Here is a 19,557-nt window from a genome sequence, read left to right as displayed (position 1 = left end):
ATCATCATATTTATAAAGCCCTTGCTATATTCCAGGGACAATATTAAACACTTTTTAATGTCCATGTCTGGCTAAATCCCCACAATAACCCCATGAGGTGTAAACATCACTCTTATGTCTATATTACAGATGAGACAACCAAGGCTTGGAAAAGTTGGCTAGCTTGTCTGTGGCCAACACCACTAATAAAAGGGGGAGAAAAAATTCATCTCCATGCACTCACAGCCTCCAGTGGCAACTTATTTATATAAATATGTGTTGACCCATAACCAAAATCGTGGGAGCCATCACACAAACAGTCTTTCTGGTTGGGTCCCCTCTGTCTGGAGGCCTGATCTTTAGGATCCCAGCCTGATGGTACCCTCTTTGGTAAGCCTTTCTTGAAGTTCTCATGGGTAAGGACTCTCCTCTCCTCAGAATTTTGTCTGAGTTCTCATCTGGCCCATTAGCTCTCATACTCACAGCAATCCCCACTCCTACCTGTCCTCCTCCCAGCATTCCTGATACTCCCTACCTGCTTCATTTTTCTCCATGGTATCTATCACCATTTAGCATACTAAATATCTTACCTAGTCTTCAGTTTGTTTGTGTTACCTCTCCCTGAACCCCAGGAGAATGCAAACGCCATCTAGGAGTATAGGATGTTTGTTTGTTTTGTTCACTGCAGCATCCCCAGTGCCCAGACCAAGGGCACTAAACTTTTTCTGTAAAGGGCCAGACAGTCAATATCTTATGCTTTGCAGGACATATGGTTTCTGTTGTTATAGCCTGAAAGCAGCCATAAAAGTATGTCAACAAATGAACATGACTGTGTTCCAATAAAACTTTACTTATAGGTGGTGGGGCCCTGGCCGGTTGGCTCAGCAGTAGAGCGTCGGCCTGGCGTGAGGGGGACCCAGGTTCGATTCCCGGCCAGGGCACATAGGAGAAGCGCCCATTTGCTTCTCCACCCACCACCCCCTCCTTCCTCTCTGTCTCTCTCTTCCCCTGCCGCAGCCAAGGCTCTATTGGAGCAAAGATGGCCCGGGCACTGGGGATGGCTCCTTGGCCTCTACCCCAGGCGCTGGAGTGGCTCTGGTCGCGGCAGAGCGACGCCCCAGAGGGGCAGAGCATCGCCCCCTGGTGGGCAGAGCATCGCCCCTGGTGGGTGTGCTGGGTGGATCCGGGTCGGGCACATGCGGGAGTCTGTCTGACTGTCTCTCCCTGTTTCCAGCTTCAGAAAAATACAAAAAAAAAAAAAAAAAAATTAGGTGGTGGACTGAATTTGGCTTGTGGGTCATAGTTTGCCAACCCTTGACTTAGATCATTGTCTGCCACATTGTAAATGCACAATAAATATTTTTGAATAAATTAATTAGTGAATAAATGGATGAATGAGCACAAGATACCTGGTACAGTGCTTGGTACACAGCTGGTACTCAATAATAAATGAATATTCCTTTCTATTTTATACTTGTTAAATGAACTCAAAAAGAGTCTGAAGGCTTTGCTAGAGATAAATCATAAAGACTTATTCAAGGGTCTTAGAATTGGCAAACTATGAACATGGCTAGGCAAAAACCTAAAAGTGTTCTGAAGAAAAAAGAAATGTTTAGAATTCTTGCAGTAAAAAGTACCTTTTTTATTTTTATTTTATTTATTCATTTTTAGAGAGGAGAGAGAGACAGAAAGGGAGAGAGAGAGGAGAGAGAGAGACAGAAACAATTTCTCAGTTTTTTTCATATTTAAAATAAGATCTTGTCACATTTTAGTATGCCCTGTGCACAGAAGGCACTGCTGGTAAAGATGAATGGTTCACACTTACTGAGTGTGCACACATTCCCTCATTTAATCCTCGCCTACAAGAAGTGGGTACTGTTATCAGGTAGGATGATGCCCCCTATTCCTCCCTGTGCCCTAAGTTCCCAGGGCTGGCTGGCAGAAAGTAAATAGGTTCTTAGCAACCTAGAGAAGGGGGGAGGAGCTGGAAGCATCAACTCCCATATGTGCCTTGACCAGGCAAGCCCAGGGTTTCGAACCAGCGACCTCAGCATTTCCAGGTCGACGCTTTATCCACTGCGCCACCACAGGTCAGGCCATAAAGTACCTTTTTGAGAATTTTCTGTCCTGCATTCTTAGCCCTAGGGTTGGCCTAGGATGGTTATCAGTCAGAGGTCAGGGGTCTAGAATGGATGTCAGGTGGGCTGGATACACGAGTCCTTCAGGGAGTAATCAGAGGTTATCTGGAGGTCTAGGGTATGTCCAGATGTATATCCAGGCATTGACACAGGACTTGAAAGTCCAGAAGTTTAAGTTCCCAGGTGAGTTAGATCAAGAATAGGATAGTTACCTTATGCATTAACCTTCATAACATTAACAATTTTAGCAGCTTGGTTAAGTGACTCAATTATCTATATTCCCTATATTCATTCTTTTCTCATACTTAAATACAACAGAAGAGACCATGATGCATTATATTAGAGGTACAAAGAAAGTGCCAAGGGAGTACTGAGGTGGTGCAGATCTCATCTTGGGAGAAAGAAGGACTTCAAGGCTGTCCAAAGCTGGGCTGCCCCAGAAGCAGACCTTGAATTAAGGATTTTAGGGCTAGCAGTTAATTTGGGAGGTGATCCCAGGAAATGCCAATAGAGGAGTGGGGAAATGAGAGAGGGAAGGAAGAATGAACAAGCAGGTTACTGCTATGGAAAACCAGACTCAGTCCCAATGGGACCTCAGGGAGAATGTGGAATTTGCCTCCGAATGATCTTATCTCCCCCACCCCCCATGCGCTGGGCTCTTCTTCAATTTCCATTCCCCATTAGTTGAAGGCTGCTCTCAGGGGCCTCAGTTACCCAGTGTTTCCAGTCAGGTGGAGAGTGGCAGGTGCTTGCAGTAGGATGACTTCAGCAGGTACCTGGTAGGTGAGGGGAGAAGGGAGGTGGGCAAGCACTAAAGTGATACTTGAGCTGCCCTCACAGGACAAACTGCCATCTTGTTTGAAATACTGTTTTCAGGTCTTTGATGAAAACCAAGCCTAATCCTAACGGGACAGCCACTAACAGCTGTTTCAACAGACACACAGAGCATTTTCTGTCCCTGCACCCAGTTGGAAAAGTCTATGGGAAGGACTCTGATTAGCCCAACTTCAGTCATTTGTCAGCTCTTGTGTTCTGGGCATGCGGTGTTGTGACTGGCAGCCCTCCTCTTCCAGGCAGAGTAGGGAAGGAGCCACTTCCCAGCCCAGGAAGAAGTATGCTATTCCCAGCAGGGAGGGGCTTTGAGCAGAGGAAACAATAGATCTCCACCGTAAATATGGAGGTTCTTTTGTTTGTTTCTTTTACTTTGTGGATGACAAATAAAACTCACAGAGCAGCTGCAGTTTAATGAAACAATTTACATGCCAAAATTGAACAAGCCCCACCACAGAGCTATTGCTGGGTTTGGAAACATAAACCTGAAAAATACATTCAGATTTTTTGTAAGTGTTCAGTTTATACAGCAACATATGTGATAGAAGAGAAAGTAATCGAAACCCCAAACAGTTAAAAAGCCATTTATTAGTACTCTTTAGCTTGCCTGCCATTCCAGGCGGGGTGGAGGGACTCCGGGCAAGTTATTGTAAAACGGAGACAAAGCTGAAACATAGCTTATGGGCTTATGAGGGGCAAGCGAGGTAAGGCGTGTGAGCCACGAGCCACAGGGACGGGCCAAGTCAACGTCTCAGTACATTGTTGTGATGGTGATGATGAAGAAGATGATTCTCTTTGACTTCCCTGTGGGAAACTTCCCTGCTCAGCCAAATCTTTCTTTTATGGCCACCTAGAGGCCAGCTGAAGCTTTTCCGCAGCTCCAGTTTTTGCTCACCACAGCTGGCCAGGAACAGCCCCCTCCTCCCCTCCTCATAAAAACTAGAGCTAGGTGTCTTCCATGCAGACCTGGGAGGTAGGGAAGGTGCTCCAGGCAGGTGGGATAGGGTGAGCAGAGGTAGGAAGCCAGAGGTGAGGGCAGGTGGAGCCCAGGCACTGGAGCAGCTGCCTGTGGGGAGGAGCTGGGGGAGAGAAAGGGAGCAGGCGCTGCCCTAAGCGCATCAGCCAGCCTTGCCAGTGACTTCAGCCCACAGGGCTGGGGAGGGCTTCTCACTGCAAGCATGCCCGCCATGCTGGGGATCTGTTTCCATCTGCTCGTTTTACTGCTGAGTTGTAAAGTGCTAGATGTCATTATCCTCCCCTTCCTTAAACAAGAAAAAAAGTTAACAGCCTGAGAAAAGGAGATATTTCACTTCATTTGGCATCCAGCCACCATCATCCATCCACACAGGGTGCACCCTTGGGGCCTGATTAGGGACGGGAGAGCCCTGTTCTGTTCTGCTTTCAGCTGTTAGCACCGCTCTGTGCAGGCTCCAGGCTGCGCTGGCCGCTGGAAGCCGGTCAGAGCTCCACCTGGCCACGGACGGAGCGGCCAGCCACCTTTTGAACAACTCTAACACTGAAAGAGGTGCTAAAACAGAAAGAGAGAATGGGGACCAGAGGAAAGTAACTTGTTCAAGGTCACCATGTTTATTAGGGCCTGTTCTGTGTGGGCCCAGAAGCTGAAGTTGAATTAAAAGATAGAAACTACAGAAAAGAGGATTTCAACCAATAGAAGCACAAACTCAAAAGGCAGACCAGATGAAAATGGGTTAATTCCTTCACTAGGTAGTAAGCTGTCTGTCTGCCAGAGGTGTGCAAGTAGTCAGACCCTCCTTCCAGAGCAACCACTGTTGAGGGGAGTCCTGCTTTAGATGGACAGGTTGAAAGAGGTGATGACTAAGGTTCTCTCCAACCCTGAGATTCTGGAAGCCTACAGCTGAAATATCTCGCCTGCTTTCCTTTAGCATGCCTTGCTCACACTGGCTAAACAGGAGTTTCCAGCTGCCTGGTGTTGGCTGCTAGGTGCAGAGGAAGGAGAGGGCAGGCAGCACGAGGTGTGATTTATCTTCATTACTCCGATTATGGGGTCATTAAGGCTTTTATTCTGCAGTGCTCCCCTAAGGATCTCCTGCTGCTTCAGCTGTGTGACAGACAGTTGTTCTCCCAGCTGCCCAGCGGGCAGGGGTGTTCTGCAGGGCTCAAAATTGTAATTAAATAAAGATCAGCCACCCACTAGCCTCCCCAGACCAGCCAGAACCATAGACCTGGGAGACGGTGAGGTCTGGCCTCAGCAGTGGCTTGCTGGAGAGGGGCAGCCAAGGACCAGGCCCCAAGCCCCAGGGATGGCCATCCTCTCCTCCCCAAAGGGGGGTGGGGAAGGCCACTAAAACAGGATGCAGAAGACTGGTGTGGAGGGGGAGGGTAGCCAGCTCTGCCAGCTAAAACCTTCTTCAGCCCTGGCCGGTTGGCTCAGTGGTAGAGCGTCGGCCTGGCGTGTGGATGTCCTGGGTTCAATTCCCAGTCAGGGCACACAGGAGAAGCATCCATTTGCTTCTCCACCCCTCTCCCTCTTGCTTCTCTCTCTCTTCTCCTCCCCTCCTGCAGCCGTGGATTGATTAGAGCGAGTTGGCCCCAGGCACTGAAGATGGCTCCATGGCCTTCACCTCAGGCACTAAAAAACGGCTCTGGTTGCAATGAAGCAAGGGCCCCTGATGGACAGAGCATCACCCCCTAGTGGGCATGCCAGGTGGATTCTGGTCGGGGCACATGTGGGAGTCTGTCTCTGCCTTCCATACTTTCACTAAATTAAAAAAAAAAAATCTTCCTCAGCTTCCCATTAGTCTCCTGTGAGCTCCCTGAAGGTAAGGGCAGGTCTATTTTGTTCTCCATGGAGCCCCAGAGCTTGGCACTATGTTTGGCACTCAACCAGTGGTTGATAAGTACTAGCTGAGTGAAGGAACGGAAGGCCTGTAGTCCTCCTGGACTTGATAGAAGTAAAAGGAGGCATGTCCTGAAAGGGCGGAGAACACTGGCCCGCAAGTCTGGACCTGGGATTCAAGTTTGAACCAGTCATTGGTTCATGGCTTGACCTTGGTCAAGTCCCTGCTCTCTTGCCTGTTTCCCAAGCTGGGCCTCAGTTTCCCAGTTGCAGAATTGGAGAATTAGCTTAAGGCTGGAGAGGACGAGGAAAGAAAGCCCCTGCTTTAAGTTTGAGTTCTGGGCCTCAGAGGTCCTTGGGCTGCAGAGCTGGCTCCAGCCTCAGCGTTGTGGACCTGGTGATGGAGTCACTTGTTTGTGACTGAGGTAGCGACATCACCGCTGTGAGTTTACTCAGCTCAACAACCCAGACTGAGCCTGTCTTGTGTGCCAAGATCAGTGCAGGGCCCTGGGGCTGAATCAGTTATAGTTCCTGCTGTAAATAGAGTTGGGGGCAGGGTGGGCAACAGACATGCTAACAAAATTATGACCCAAAAAGAAGGAATAAATGCAATGCGGTAGGACATGGTGCCCTGAGAGCTCTCTATGCATAAAAGAGAGTGATTAATGAGAGCTGGGAGGCTTTGGTAAGACTTACTGGAAGAGGCACTTGGGATGGAAGTCACAGGAAAAAAGCCAGTGGAGGTGGAGGATGTACAAAGTCACAGAGGAAAAGCAATTTGGGAACACAGAGACTAGGGCACTGGGGGAAGGGACAGTTCAAATTGGTTATAATAGACCCAACTCTAGACCACAGATGACATATCTCCCAGGAAAGACTGTTTCAGAAGGCAGCACAGAACTGGGCAGGCCTGGTCCAAATTCTGGCTCTTCCCATACTTACCTGAGGACACAGTATCTCAGTGTCCTCATCTGTAAAATGAGGATAGAATGCTACTACCCAGGGCTGTTGAGAGAATTACATGCAAGAAGTGCCGGAAATTGAATCTGGGGTCTGTCCTGGAAATGGGGTTTCCTATCTTTTTAGCTTTTAGTCAATACACGAAATCTCTGAGAGACGCTATAGTGGGTGTTTGTTGGTCATTTATACGAGAAGTATGAATGAGGTGATCAGAATGAAAGTTTATTAAAAAGGTTTAACCGGAAGAGGAGGCAGTAGAGGAAAAGTGTTTATGTGACAGGTGACACATAAACACTTAATGCTTTAGTGTTAACCAGTATATTCATACTTTTCCAAACCTAAAAAATGCTCACAGCAAGTCTCAGGTACAAAGGAGGAATGGCTAGGAAATGTGACCTTGGGCAAATCACTTCCCTTGGAGGGTTCTCAGTCTTTCCATCTCCACAATGAGAGATGTGGAGAATGTGATCGCTAAGGCCTGCACCTCTCAGTCTTTTCTCCATCTGTTATTGGAGGCATAAAGAGCAATGTAGGGGTGCTGGCCTATCCCTGGTGAATAGCTGAAGATCAGAGATCTGAGCAAAGCAGTGCGTATAACTGTTTAAAGAAAGGAACAAATGCAAAACAAATTACAAACCAATATGGGGGTTTTGCCATTGCAGTTATGTACGACTAACTAGCTTTCCTGGAGTCTGGCAAGAACTTAATCTGGAATTTTAGGTTGAGTAGTTCTTGTAGGTGGGGCCACAAAAATCCAGGTTGGCCAGTCTAAGATTTGGTGGCCAATGTCTATGTCTTTGACCATCAAAGTCCACATAAGATTCTATGTCTATGATTCCAAGAGTGTAAAATTCCAAGATATTCTTCATTCTCTTGTGGTAGGTTCAAGATTGGCGGCAGGTGGCACTTCCTGATGAGTGAAGCAAAATCACTATTGATGGGCTTTATTCCTTTCCTGGGAGGCTTGCAGACACCCGAGCAAGGATGAGGCCTGCTGGAAGGCTGCTAGCCAGGTAGGGAAGAGCCCTGAGCAGGCGGGTCTGGGCCACCACTCTGCCCCTTCCCTGCTCACTGTGCAGCTTTGCCCTCTGCTCTAGCCTTGACTTTTCTGGCTGCAGGACCTGTGAGACCCACTCCAGTCAACTTAAATAAGGGCTTTATTACAGAGTGTCGTTCCCGGGAATCCAAAGACAGGCACTAAGGCCTCAGGGACTACACCATGGACTAGAGAACGGCCAAAATGGAGACAGTTATCTTCCGTATCCCTTAGGAGACTCGCAACCATCTTATTTTCTCTGCATATTTTCCCAATTCTCTCCTTCAATTGGCACTTTCCTGAACCAGGTCCTTCTTTCTCCGCACGCATGTCAAACTGCCCTAGTGTCTCAAAGTCCCCACCTGCTCAAGCAGGTTCAGAGTTGGTCCAATCAGCTGTGCGCGGGGCCTCGAGGGGGCGGGGCAGGTCCCCGATGCGGTCCCTCAGAAGGAGAACGAGCGGCGGCCCCGCGGTGCGCCAGTGTCCTCGCCCTCGTGTTCCATGGTCTCAAAGAGCAGCCGCACCAGCGCCGGCCGCCCCTGGGCCACCAAGGCCCGGGCCAGCCCCAGCACCTCGCCGGTGTGGCCGCGCCACACACGTTGCAGCTCCTGACGCAGCCGCGCGGCCGGGTACTTGTCCTGGGCGCAGCGCAGCCACGCGTCCACCTCGCGGCCCAGCTCGCCGTCGCTCAGCTGTGCTTGGCTCCACTGCGCCAGCAGCGCTTCGAGCAGGTAGCCGAAGCCCTCGGTGTGGCAGGAGCCAGTGTCGTCCAGCTCCACCACGCGTTTGAAGCAGGCCGCCGCGTTGGCCTCCTCGCCCTTGATGCGCAGGCACTTGCCTCGCAGTAGCTGCAGCTCGGGCAGCGTGGCGCCCACCTCTGACTCCCCAGCCTTGGCCAGGAAGACCAGGGCCTGGTTCAGCGCCGCCTCGTCCACGGCCAGCAGCTCCTGCATCGCATCTACGCCCATGTAGTAGTAGACCTGGGGTGGGGTGGCCTGGGTGAGCCTTGCAACCACCACCCCCTCCCTGCCAGGGCTGCTTCCTGCATCCCAACATTCCCTATTTCACAATTATTAACCACAATATTTGGTCTCCCTTCCCTGGAAAAGGTGAGACAATACTCTGATTCCAGTTCCAGCCCCACACTCTTGGCCACATAACCTTGACCAAGGCAATTTCTCAGTTTTTTTCATATTTAAAATAAGATCTTGTCACATTTTAGTATGCCCTGTTCACAGAAGGCACTGCTGGTAAAGATGAATGGTTCACACTTACTGAGTGCTTAGAAGAAGTTAGGCCCTGTTCTAAACGATGTGCACGCATTCCCTCATTTAATCCTCGCTTACAGGAAGTGGGTACTGTTATCAGGTAGGATGATGCCCCCTATTCCTCCCTGTGCCCTAAGTTCCCAGGGCTGGCTGGCAGAAAGTAAATAGGTTCTTAGCAAGCCAAGAGACTGCCTTACCTGGCCGATGTCCAGGTAGGTCTTGAGGCCTGGGCACACCTTGACCACTTCCTCGAGGTCTGCCTTGGCGCAGGCCAGATGGTTCCTGTCAGGCATGCCTCCGAACCCCATCTTGACTCGCTCGAGGTCATGAAGGTAGGCTCTGATATGGATCTGCCCACAAAGAGTCAGCTCAGGAAAGAGGCTCCAAGCAAGGACCCCTGCCCTCCTTTCTGCCCTACATGAAGCCAGTCATTTCCTTAACAGCAACTCAGGGGGGTTCTGTAGTATAGCAGAAACCCCCAGGACTGGGACCCGGGAGTCCTGGGTTCTAGTCCTGTGCCAGTCTGGGCTAGCCACTCCCCTTTCTGGGCCTTAGTTTCCCTGTCTGTACAATGAGTGGGCTGAATGAAGTAAGAGCCCTTCATTCATTCAACAAATATGTATTGTGTGCCTACCATATGCCAGGCCCTGTGGTTGGTACTGGGGTGCAATGCTGATAAGACGGATGAGGTTCCTGCCCTTGTGGAACTTAACGTTCTAGTAGGGAGATGATCACGAACAAGTGAACAGTACCATTTCCAGTGGTAATAAGTTCTATGCAAAAATAAGCATGGTGATGTGATTGAGGTAACTGAGGAGAGGGTTATTTTAATTTTTTTAAAATTTTATTTATTCATTTTTAGAGAGGAGAGAGAGAGAGGGAGAGAGAGAGACAGAGAGAAGGGGGGAGGAGCTGGAAGCATCAACTCCCATATGTGCCTTGACCAGGCAGGCCCAGGGTTTCGAACCGGCGACCTCAGCATTTCCAGGTCGACCTTTTCTTTTCTTTTCTTTTCTTTTTTTTTTTACAGAGACAGAGAGAGGGATAGATAGGGACAGACAGATAGGAACGGAGAGAGATGAGAAGCATCAATCATTAGTTTTTCGTTGTGACACCTTAGTTGTTCATTGATTGCTTTCTCATATGTGCCTTGACCATGGGGCTACAGCAGACCGAGTAACCCCTTGCTTGAGCCAGCGACCTGGTGAGCTTTACTCAAACCAGATGAGCCCCATGCTCAAGCTGGCAACCTCGGGGTCTTGAACCTGGGTCCTCCTCATCCCAGTCCGATGCTCTATCCACTGCGCCACCACCTGGTCAGGCTCCAGGTTGACGCTTTATCCACTGCACCACCACAGGTCAGGCGAGAGGGTTATTTTAGATAGGATGGCAACAGCGATTTGGTGAAAGTCCATGTAAGCAAGCAATTCGGGAAGAATGGCAGGTGGCCCCAACTTGCATCAAATTACAAATGATTTCAGACCCTTGCTTTCATCCCCACTTCTTCCTTTTTTCCCCATACTTGGAGCATTTAGAAAATCTAGAGATTCAGGCAGGGTGGGGTAGGGGTGAAAAGGAGAAAATAAGGAGAAGGGGGTCATGGTCGAAGGTATTAATGCCAGAGAGCTGAGGGGATGGGCTCTGATTCTAAGAGAGCATCACAAGGTGGGTGGAGGGTGGGAAGCTCTGGTTTTATTGCCGGTTGGACTTGGCTGATATCCAGCCCCTCTCCTTTTAGCCTGTGAACTGGGGGAAGTTCCTCAACCTCTGCGCCTCATTTTCCACATCTGAAAAGTTATTACACTACTGTCTTTCTTGGGGAGTTACCATGATGATTGAGAGAACATGTTCCAGCCAGGACCTAGCACGTGGTAGGTGCTTAGTTCGTTCATTCATTCATTCAACAAATATCCATCAAGAGCCTGCTGTGTGCCAGGTACTGTTCCTGGAATTGAGGTATTCTAGAGAGCAAAATGACAACATTCCCTGCCCTCATGGAGCTTATATTTTAGTGGTGCAGAGAGACAAAAATAGATAATAAATAAAGCAAATAGTGTGTTAGGGAGTGATAAGTGCTAAGAAGAAAAAGTAAACCAAGAAAGGAGGACATAAAATGTTGAGGGGTTGATATTCTCAGTGAGATAGTACTAGAAGCTGTCTTTATCAAGCACTCCAGAAAGTGAGGGAGGAAGCCAAGTGGACGTCTGGAAGAAGCGCCTTCTAGGCAGAAGTCCTGAGGGAGATCCTTCTTGCCTCAGGAATAGGAAGGAGGCCAGGGTGGCTGGAGGAGAAGGAGCTGAGGGAGGGGTAGCAGAGGGAGGTGGGGTTGGGAGGTAATGAGCCAGGTAGGGCCTTCCGGGTTGCAGCCTCAGGGGTGGGGACTGAGGCTTTCACACAGGTAATGAGTTCCCTTCTTTTCTGTTCCTGCCATCTCACCACTCCCTGCCCCCATCTGTGGTGCTAGTCTGGCCATCTGAGTAGTGTGTGACCTTTGGATCTATAGGGAGGCAGTGAGCAGGACACAAGCTGGTGATGAGGTCAGGATATTAAATCAGATCATAAATGTAAGTGCTAGGTAAGACACAGTGTTTCAGAAATGTTCTATTATTTACTGTTGTGACTAATATAATTACTACTGATAATAATCACATTAACTACAATGAATGAATATCCTGCCTAGTACCAGCTGGCAAAAATGATTATGTCATTGAGACCAAGAACAAGGGAGCAGATTCGGAATCATGTCCTAAGAAAGCTAGTAGAGAAGATAAGAGGAGCTGTTTAGCCTGGAGCAAAGGAAACTAAGGGCTCCATGTTTCTTTCCCCAAGCAGATGGGCTCTACGTGGGTCCACAGGCCAGATCTGGGACCAGTGGGGGAAGGCAGAGAGAGACTGCTCTCAACTAAATTTGTAACTTGCAGAGCTGAATGACCATGTGTTAAACTGCTTCAAGAGCTAGTGAGTCAAAAAAAAAAAAAAAAAAAAAAAGAGCTAGTGAGTCAGTTAAATATCCACCTAATAATAGCAACCCATCACTTATGAGCTCTTACTATGTGCTCAGTGCTCAGTTTTACACAGAATCTAATTTACCACATTTCCCCGTGTATAAGACGCACTCTTTTTCAAAAAAATTTCGGGGTCTAAAAGCTGGGTGCGTCATATACAGTGGCTGTGGCATTTCAAATGCCTTAGATGGAATTGAGGACGAGGCAATATACGAGGACAGTGATTCGTCATCAGACACAGATGAGGACAAGCTCATGGATGGGAGTTTTGACAGTGATGAGGAGTTGTATGAATTTTATGATGAATAAAACTTGAGTTCAATAACTTTATGTAATGCATTATTTTTTCAAATTTCGAGCCCCCAAATTAAGGTGTGTCTTATACATGGGGAAATACAGTAATTCTCATAACAACTCTATGGGGTAGGTACAATCATTTCCAGTCTACAGATGAATAAACCAAGACTCAGAGTTTGGGCAACACCATTCATCTTTGGTCCCATAGTATGTAAGTGGTGCTGTGGGACTGAACCAAGACTAGTACGTCCAGAGCTGAACTCTGATCTACTACCTTAGACTCCTCCTGATATATATTACTGCCTTTCACAAGCACCTCCCACACACCAGGCATGGTACATTAGATGTTACTTCACTTAGTTTTCTGACAACCCTGTAAGACAGGTGTTATTATCTGTATCTTCCAGATTTGGAGGTTTGGAGGGCTAACTGGCTTGCTCCCAGTCCCAGAGTGATAGATAAATGGAGGGGTCAGATTTCAACCCAGATCAGTCTGAGTATATTGGGTACTAATCAAAAAGAGGCTGCAGGTCATTTACCAGGTAGGTCATTGTAGAAGGGATACCTCAACAACTGTGCAGAACGTAAACTGTGTGCCTCGGTGATTCCTAAGCTCCTTTCCACCATGAAGGCTCTGGCAACCGGGTCTTATCTTTGGACTCTGGCAACCGGGTCTTGGCCCGTGGCTCTTGTTCTCTAATTCCCGATGGCAGGAGGAGGTGGAGTTAAAGCGTGACTCACCTTGGCCCTTGTGTAGTATGCCTGCCAGTTGAGCTCTGGATCTCGTAGGACATCCAGGGCCATGTTGCAGGTGCCAATGGCCATATCCTGCTTTCCTAGGAAGTGGAAGATTTTGGCCAGGCGATTCAGGATTGGGGGTTGGTCCTTGGCAATCTCGATGGCCTGGGTAAGGGAGGAGGGTAAGAGCATACAATTTGTTTGTTTGCCAGAACTGGCTAGACAGTGCCTGATCTTCAGGAACCCTATCCCTGGATAGAGCCATGTCATCGTAATGCTCTTACTCCCCCTGTTCACCTGCCAGTAAGTTCAGTCTTCTCAGGGAGCCCGACACTTTGGGGTACAACTCACTGGCACTTAACTCTCGAGAGCTTGACTCACCGCCATGCTCTCCACCATGTTCATGTCCAGTGAACCCCTTCAGACCCCAGGCAAACCCCTCTTCTTCAGACATATCCGGTGTGTTCTCCCCATTTTCCCAGGGCAGGTGGGAGTAGGGGCCAGCCTCAGCCGTAACTGGTCACAGTGATCCTATCTAGGCCATAGCACTCACCCCCATACTGTTTCTGATGGCTGCCTGCGCTGTGTTCTTGGCTGCCCCTGAGATGCTGAACTCCCGCAGGGGCCTGTCTGCCCAGCTCTTTGCCCTAGCACTGAGTAGGTTCGCGAGCAGTGGTGAAGGCAGTGTTCTTGATAAATGGGACACAACTCTCAGAACCCTCATGAACCGGTGTTAATGCTCTGTTCTAAGATCTGTCGTCAACACATTGCCCACAGCCTACCAGCAAATGTTAGGGACAAGCTCGTGCAGGGCACTGCTGAATGCACAGGTGAAAGAATATCACAGGGACCCTAGCCTCCAGGAAAGACTTCAAAACTGAGCTGAGTATAGAAACTGCCACATAAACAAGGTGCAGGAATCAGGCTTGACTGGCACTTTGCAGTTTTCTACTGGCCTCTTTGAGCCTCTCAGTCATCTAGACCAGGGGTCCCCAAACTTTTTACACAGGGGGCCAGTTCACTGTCCCTCAGACCATTGGAGGGCCGGACTATAAAAAACACTATGAACAAATCCCTATGCACACTGCACATATCTTATTTTAGAGTAAAAAAACAAAACGGGAACAAATACAATATTTAAAATAAAGAACAAGTAAATTTAAATCAACAAACAGACCAGTATTTCAATGGGAACTATGCTCCTCTCACTGACCACCAATGAAAGAGGTGCCCCTTCCGGAAGTGCGGTGGGGGCCAGATAAATGGCCTCAGGGGGCCACATGCAGCCCGCGGGCTGTAGTTTGGGGACCCCTGATCTAGAAGGTAGACAGACCAGATAACAGATAAGGAGGCTCAGGGATGGATGTGACTTGCCTTAGGGTCACATAGCCTGTGGGCACAACGAGCACACGGGGAGACTCTGGCTAAACCCATCCTCTTTCCATTAGGGGCTGGAGGTGGGGAGGGGCAATGTGAGCCAAGGCCTCAAGGAGAAGAGCCTGAGGGGACATCTGGGAAATGGTGGACGGCGTAGAAGACAAGGCTGAAGACACAGGCTCGGGCCGGAGAGGGTGTGGGGAGGGTCCGATGCTTACACAGAGGACTGATGACAAGGGGGCATTTTTGTTTTGTTTGGGATGGAGAGAAAGGTCTGGAGTGAGGGCACATCCGGGGTGGGCACACAGTGGGGAGGGGGTGAAAGTGGGGGTGACACCCAGAGAAGCAGAGGAGGGTTCCTGAAGAAGAAGATGGGGTGCTAGGCTCCATTGCAGTTTGGAGAATGGGTGTGGCTGGGCACGTACCTTGCCAAAGCAGTCCAGGGGCTCGGTCCCTGAGTACCCGCAGTCGTGGACGCCCATGGGGGTGGTGGAGAAGGTGTCCTTTCTCTCCAGCAGCATCCCGAGGTAGCACCAGGCCAGAGCTGGGGAGGGGTGGGATAGGGGCCTCTAAGAAGCAGCAGGGAGGACAGAGGGAGAGGAGCCACAGGAGGCAGGGGCAGCTGCCCCAAGGTGTCAGCTCCCAGGAAGACAAAGGTGGGGTCAGTGGCATGAAATCATGGAGGGCCACTCAGGGGCCAACTGAGAGAAACAGAAGGGGGGAGGCATGTGAGTGAATGGATGAACACACTGTGGTGCTTAATCTGTGTTCTCTCAGGGGGCCTCTCCGGAGGCGCACGGCTTCCCTGGCTCCAGTCTCCACAGCTCTGGAGTGCTCGTCCCTGCTCTGGTCGTGTGGCCCTGTGAGAAATGAGGACTCTTCCAGCAGAGCCTTTGCTCCCAGCCAGAAAGTGGGGACGGGAGGCTGAGAGAGACACTCTGTCTCTTATTTGCTAGGTCGTGGGGCGCACACCTCAAAACATGCAGTTGTAGTGATTTGCGATTGTTGTATTCACCTGTGTAAGGTGAGCGAGCTCTTGAGAGGAACAAGTGAATATATATATGAGACAAGGTGAGAGAGAGAAACAGGGTCCAGGGAAGAGAGGCGGTGCTAGGGGTGGGGCCAATGTCAGAGACGGTGCAGGAAGAGCAGGGCAGAAGCTGCTCTCCCACCATCCCCAGGGGCCCTACCTCGATGGTGGGGGTCCGAGGACTTCAGGACTTGCTGGAGCAGGGCCAGTGTGCGGTTGAAGGCAGGCAGCCTCTTCTGCTCCTCACTGCCCAGCTCCAGGAAGATGCCATCTAGCCTGCAGCCAAGAAAAGGATGCAGCTGGTTGGTACCCCCCCCCAGCTGTCCCCAGTGTGCAGTAAGTCCTCCCTTTCCCTGGCCCCCGGCAGGGAGAGGACCTTGGGGAGCCCTTGCCATGGAGATGGGCTTAACTACCTCTCCCCTGGGTTCCAAGCCACACCTCTCCCCCATCCCATGTTCCCCTTCCCAGCCTGACCTGATGCAAAGCGTTGCCATGGTGAAGTACCAGCCCCTTTTCTCCTCCATGGGGATCTAGGGAAGCAGAGAATGGGGGAGGCTGCTGTTATTGAAGTACTCAGGCTGTTGTTCATAGATTCCCACACTTTCCCTGAACCCCAAGAAGCAGCCAGTAGTACAAGGGCCTTGGCCTTAAACATCCTTGATATAGTCCTGGCTCTGCCAGTGACTAATCAGATGACCTTGGGCAAGTCACATTACTTCTCTGACCACAGAGGAATTGACGAGACAATCCATATGAATGTCCTACATGAGGAGCCCATTGCAGAGCTGGTGTGGGACACATCCCCTCCCATCTTGCTCTACAAGCTAAGCTCCCCTCCCCTGCCTGTACTCTGCCTCCCCCCACTCTGGGGCCCACACCACACTGTTCACCTGCCCCCCACACTGTCCTTCCGTCCTCCCCTTCGACACCATCCCTCAGCTCCCGCCTTCTAGAGAAAGCCCCACTGGGCATGCTGAGGGAGTTCAGCTGAGGCCCAGGACCCCCCTGAACTGTCTCCCATTGTTATTCTTGCCAACCTTGTCGTGCATTTAGACCGACTTGGGCACCAGATAAAATATTTATGCCGTTATTTATGGGAGTAGCTGTTCCTGCCTCGGGAAGGAATTTTAATGAAAACCAATAAAACCCCCAGTGCATATCAGCAGCTCTGCTTCGGGCTCCGGCCCCTCCCTCTGCCTTCATCTCCCGTTGGTGATCTCCAGGCTCGATTCTGCACTCACCCCACACCCCACTATGGCTGCCTCGGCTCAGGACCGCATCATCTCTCTGCCTCCACTCCCAGCAGCTGGGGTGAACACACTCAGTCCAGTCAGCATTTCTGAGCATCCGTGATGTGGGGCCCAGTGTTGGGTGCTGTGGGGATGTGGAAATGAATGGGAACTGCAGCCGGGCCCAAAAGGGCACACAGCCTGGCTGGGGAAACAAACCCAGGCATAAATAATAGGGTCTGACTGAGTGCCTGCCGCGTGCCAGGATCCTGATACCCACCATCTCAGTCGCACACCAGTGAGGCAGGTGTCCCACTTTACAGAGGAACATATTAAGGCTCAAAGAGGTAAAGTGACACAAGAACTGGGGTTTGAACTCCCTTTGTTAGGCTCCAAAGCCCATGCTCCCTTCATCACACTGGGTGCACAAGGCCGGGTGTGGTGAAGGCCCTGAGAGGGACGCAGACAGACACAGCAGGATGGAGAGGCCGTCCCAGCCAGAAGGCTCTGGGAAAGCCGCGCAGAGACAGAGGCTATGAGGTGGGCCCTGAATAGCAGCGGTATTTCAGACGGTGGGCTGGGGGACAAGGGCATTCCAGATGGAGGGCTCAGCATAGAGATATGTGGGCAGCCTGGTGAGCACGGAGCATGGTGTGTGAGCTCAAGTTTACATGTTACGTTGCAGCTTCTCTGGAAAGGCTGTAGATGAGCTTGGAGGGAGGAAGAAGAAGGCAACCTGGGAGTCACATCCCACTGAGTGAACCAAGCAAGACCACCAGGAGGAGGCCCCACTGATTGCATTCCTCAGCCACTGTTCCCCAAGTATCCTCCTGGGTGGCCCAGGCTGGGCGGGGCGGGGGGGGGGATAGGAGAGGAAAGAAGCAGGCCCTGCCTTTAGGAGCTCCAGGTCCGGTGGGAAAGTCGGAACTAAAGACACAAAGTAAAGGAACACTAGGGATATTGAAGGAGGTATCCCACACAATCCAGGGGTACCCCCAAGGCTTCCAGAGGAGAAGTTAGACGAGGGTTTTCAAGGACAAATAAGAACCGTCCCAATGGATCTGATGAGAGAAAGCATTCCAAACGGAGGGACATCGTGTGCAAAAGCTCAGAGATGAGTGAGCATGGCGTGTCGAGGCTGCGTGCAGCCCCAGTGGCTGGAATCCCAGCTGTAAGGGACGGGGAATGAGCCAGCAGGGGGGGCACCAGGAGGAGCCCCCCGAGTGCCCGGTTAGGACCTGGAGCTCATCTGTAGGGCAGCAGGGAGCCACAGAAAGGTCAGAGCTGGGGAGTGCCAAGTTCCAATGTTTTTACACTCACATCGTCTTGGAGAGGAATCTGCTACTTAGGAGGGGATGTGTGTATGGGGCTTTGGCTGGATCGGGCTGTCCAGAAGGGAGAGAGAGCAACAGGTCCCGAGTGTTAAAGGGCACCCTTGCGAGCTCAATGGGGAGCACTGGCTAAAGCAAAAGTCTGAGACTGGCTGCTGTGTAACCTTACCTGCTGCACCTACACAGGACCTGGGATGTGGGAAGGGAACTCGGCTTCATGGGACTACTGTGTGCCACCCTGGCTGAAGGCCTGGACATAATATCAGTGTCTGACCATGGAGAGATTGAAGGCATGTATGCCTCGGGCTCCCTGGATGTTTGTAGGTGTGACCTCGTGACCTCTGACTCCTTGCCCACTTTGAGGTTGGCCAAATTGGGTCATGGTCGGGAGAGACAGAACCTGCTCCTCTTCTCAGGCTCCTTCCAAGGAGGCGTAGCTACGAGCAAGAGCAGGTGTAGTCGATGTGGGGGCTGTACTACAAAGAGCAGAGGCCTGGTGGCCGGCTCTCGGGGCTGTGTCCTTACCTGCAAAGGGGGACGATGACAGCAACCTCATAGGCAAATGAGGCAGTGCCTCACCTGGAGTACTTGCTCCATTAATGTTTGCTCCCTTTCTCCTGGTTTGGGGTAAAGCTGAGTGGAGTTTGGGGTGTCTAGAAAGCTGCTCCATCCACTGTGACCTATTTCAGTCCCATATGGGGCAATGAGGTCTCAGGCCCCGAAGTCAGAGGCATCCTTGCCGCGCCCAACTCTCCACACCCTGCTGTGCTCCTAGGCTTCAGAACCCCTCGATTCCCAGGAACCTTTCTCAACTCTACAGGTCCCCAGAACTGGAGAGCAGTGGGGTGTCCTCAGGGTTCTCCATGGTTCATAGCCACTCTCTTGTTTGGTATTCACAAGAAATAATTATATGTCCAGTCATAGGGTATATGACAGAGCTGAGACTTAAGTTCATGCTTTCATAATCCCAGCCTCAAGCCTTGTCCACAACACTCAATTATTTTGATCAATCTCCTTATTATATCTCTGAGGACACTGAGACCACAGAAGTGAAGCAATTTACCAATGGTCACACAGTAGTATCAAGGCTTAAAATCCAGTGGTTTAGCCATTACTCTGATATTCCTGAGTAATTCAAGAGCCTGGTTATGGTTTGAACTAAGCAATCAACCATGCAATACTACCACCTGGTGGCAGTATGCCTGAATTGCAGGGACAACTCTTAGGCATTTACTCTCCTTCCCTTTCAACTTGAAGACTGAAAGTGATTTTCAGAAAGTAGCCAGCTGAGTGACATCTGTATGACAAATCCCAAACATAGTCCCTTTTTAGATTCCCACTTAAGAGTTACACTTGCAGGAGGGCTTATGGGGTTGCAGATACGAAATGGAGTTAATTGTATAAATGGATCTGGTCTGAAGCTTTGCTGTGCCTAAGGTTTAATCTTCTAGCCCTGTGATGAAACTGATGGATGCCCTTACTCTGCTGTGCAATACTGGCTCTAAAATGGACTGTCTCTT

At 50.3% G+C, this 19,557-nt stretch overlaps 1 protein-coding gene across 3 annotated transcripts in view; it reads right to left on the bottom strand.

Moving 5' to 3' along the window:
- Window positions 1-1,670: 1,670 nt before the first annotated feature.
- Window positions 1,671-19,557, bottom strand: part of TTC22 (tetratricopeptide repeat domain 22) — a 29,118-nt gene continuing 11,231 nt past the window's right edge. Inside the window, exons 2-7 of one of the 3 annotated variants that reach the window (XM_066269096.1) lie at window positions 15,952-16,007; window positions 15,638-15,753; window positions 14,873-14,991; window positions 13,074-13,235; window positions 9,228-9,380; window positions 1,671-2,893 (exon numbers count right to left, since the gene is read on the bottom strand). In XM_066269096.1, coding sequence (XP_066125193.1) covers window positions 2,828-2,893; window positions 9,228-9,380; window positions 13,074-13,235; window positions 14,873-14,991; window positions 15,638-15,753; window positions 15,952-16,007 — 672 coding nt within the window. In that variant the 3' untranslated portion in view covers window positions 1,671-2,827. Of the gene's footprint in view, window positions 2,894-3,375; window positions 4,211-6,927; window positions 8,743-9,227; window positions 9,381-13,073; window positions 13,236-14,872; window positions 14,992-15,637; window positions 15,754-15,951; window positions 16,008-19,557 lie in introns of those variants that run through there. The other 2 variants (XM_066269097.1, XM_066269095.1) reach the window with 2 other exon arrangements.

Source organism: Saccopteryx bilineata, chromosome 3, assembly GCF_036850765.1.
Source record: "Saccopteryx bilineata isolate mSacBil1 chromosome 3, mSacBil1_pri_phased_curated, whole genome shotgun sequence".
Classification (NCBI taxonomy): Eukaryota; Metazoa; Chordata; class Mammalia; order Chiroptera; family Emballonuridae; genus Saccopteryx; species Saccopteryx bilineata.
The sequence above is the reverse complement of the archived record's forward strand: the minus strand, read 5'-3'. Positions and strand labels throughout refer to the sequence as shown.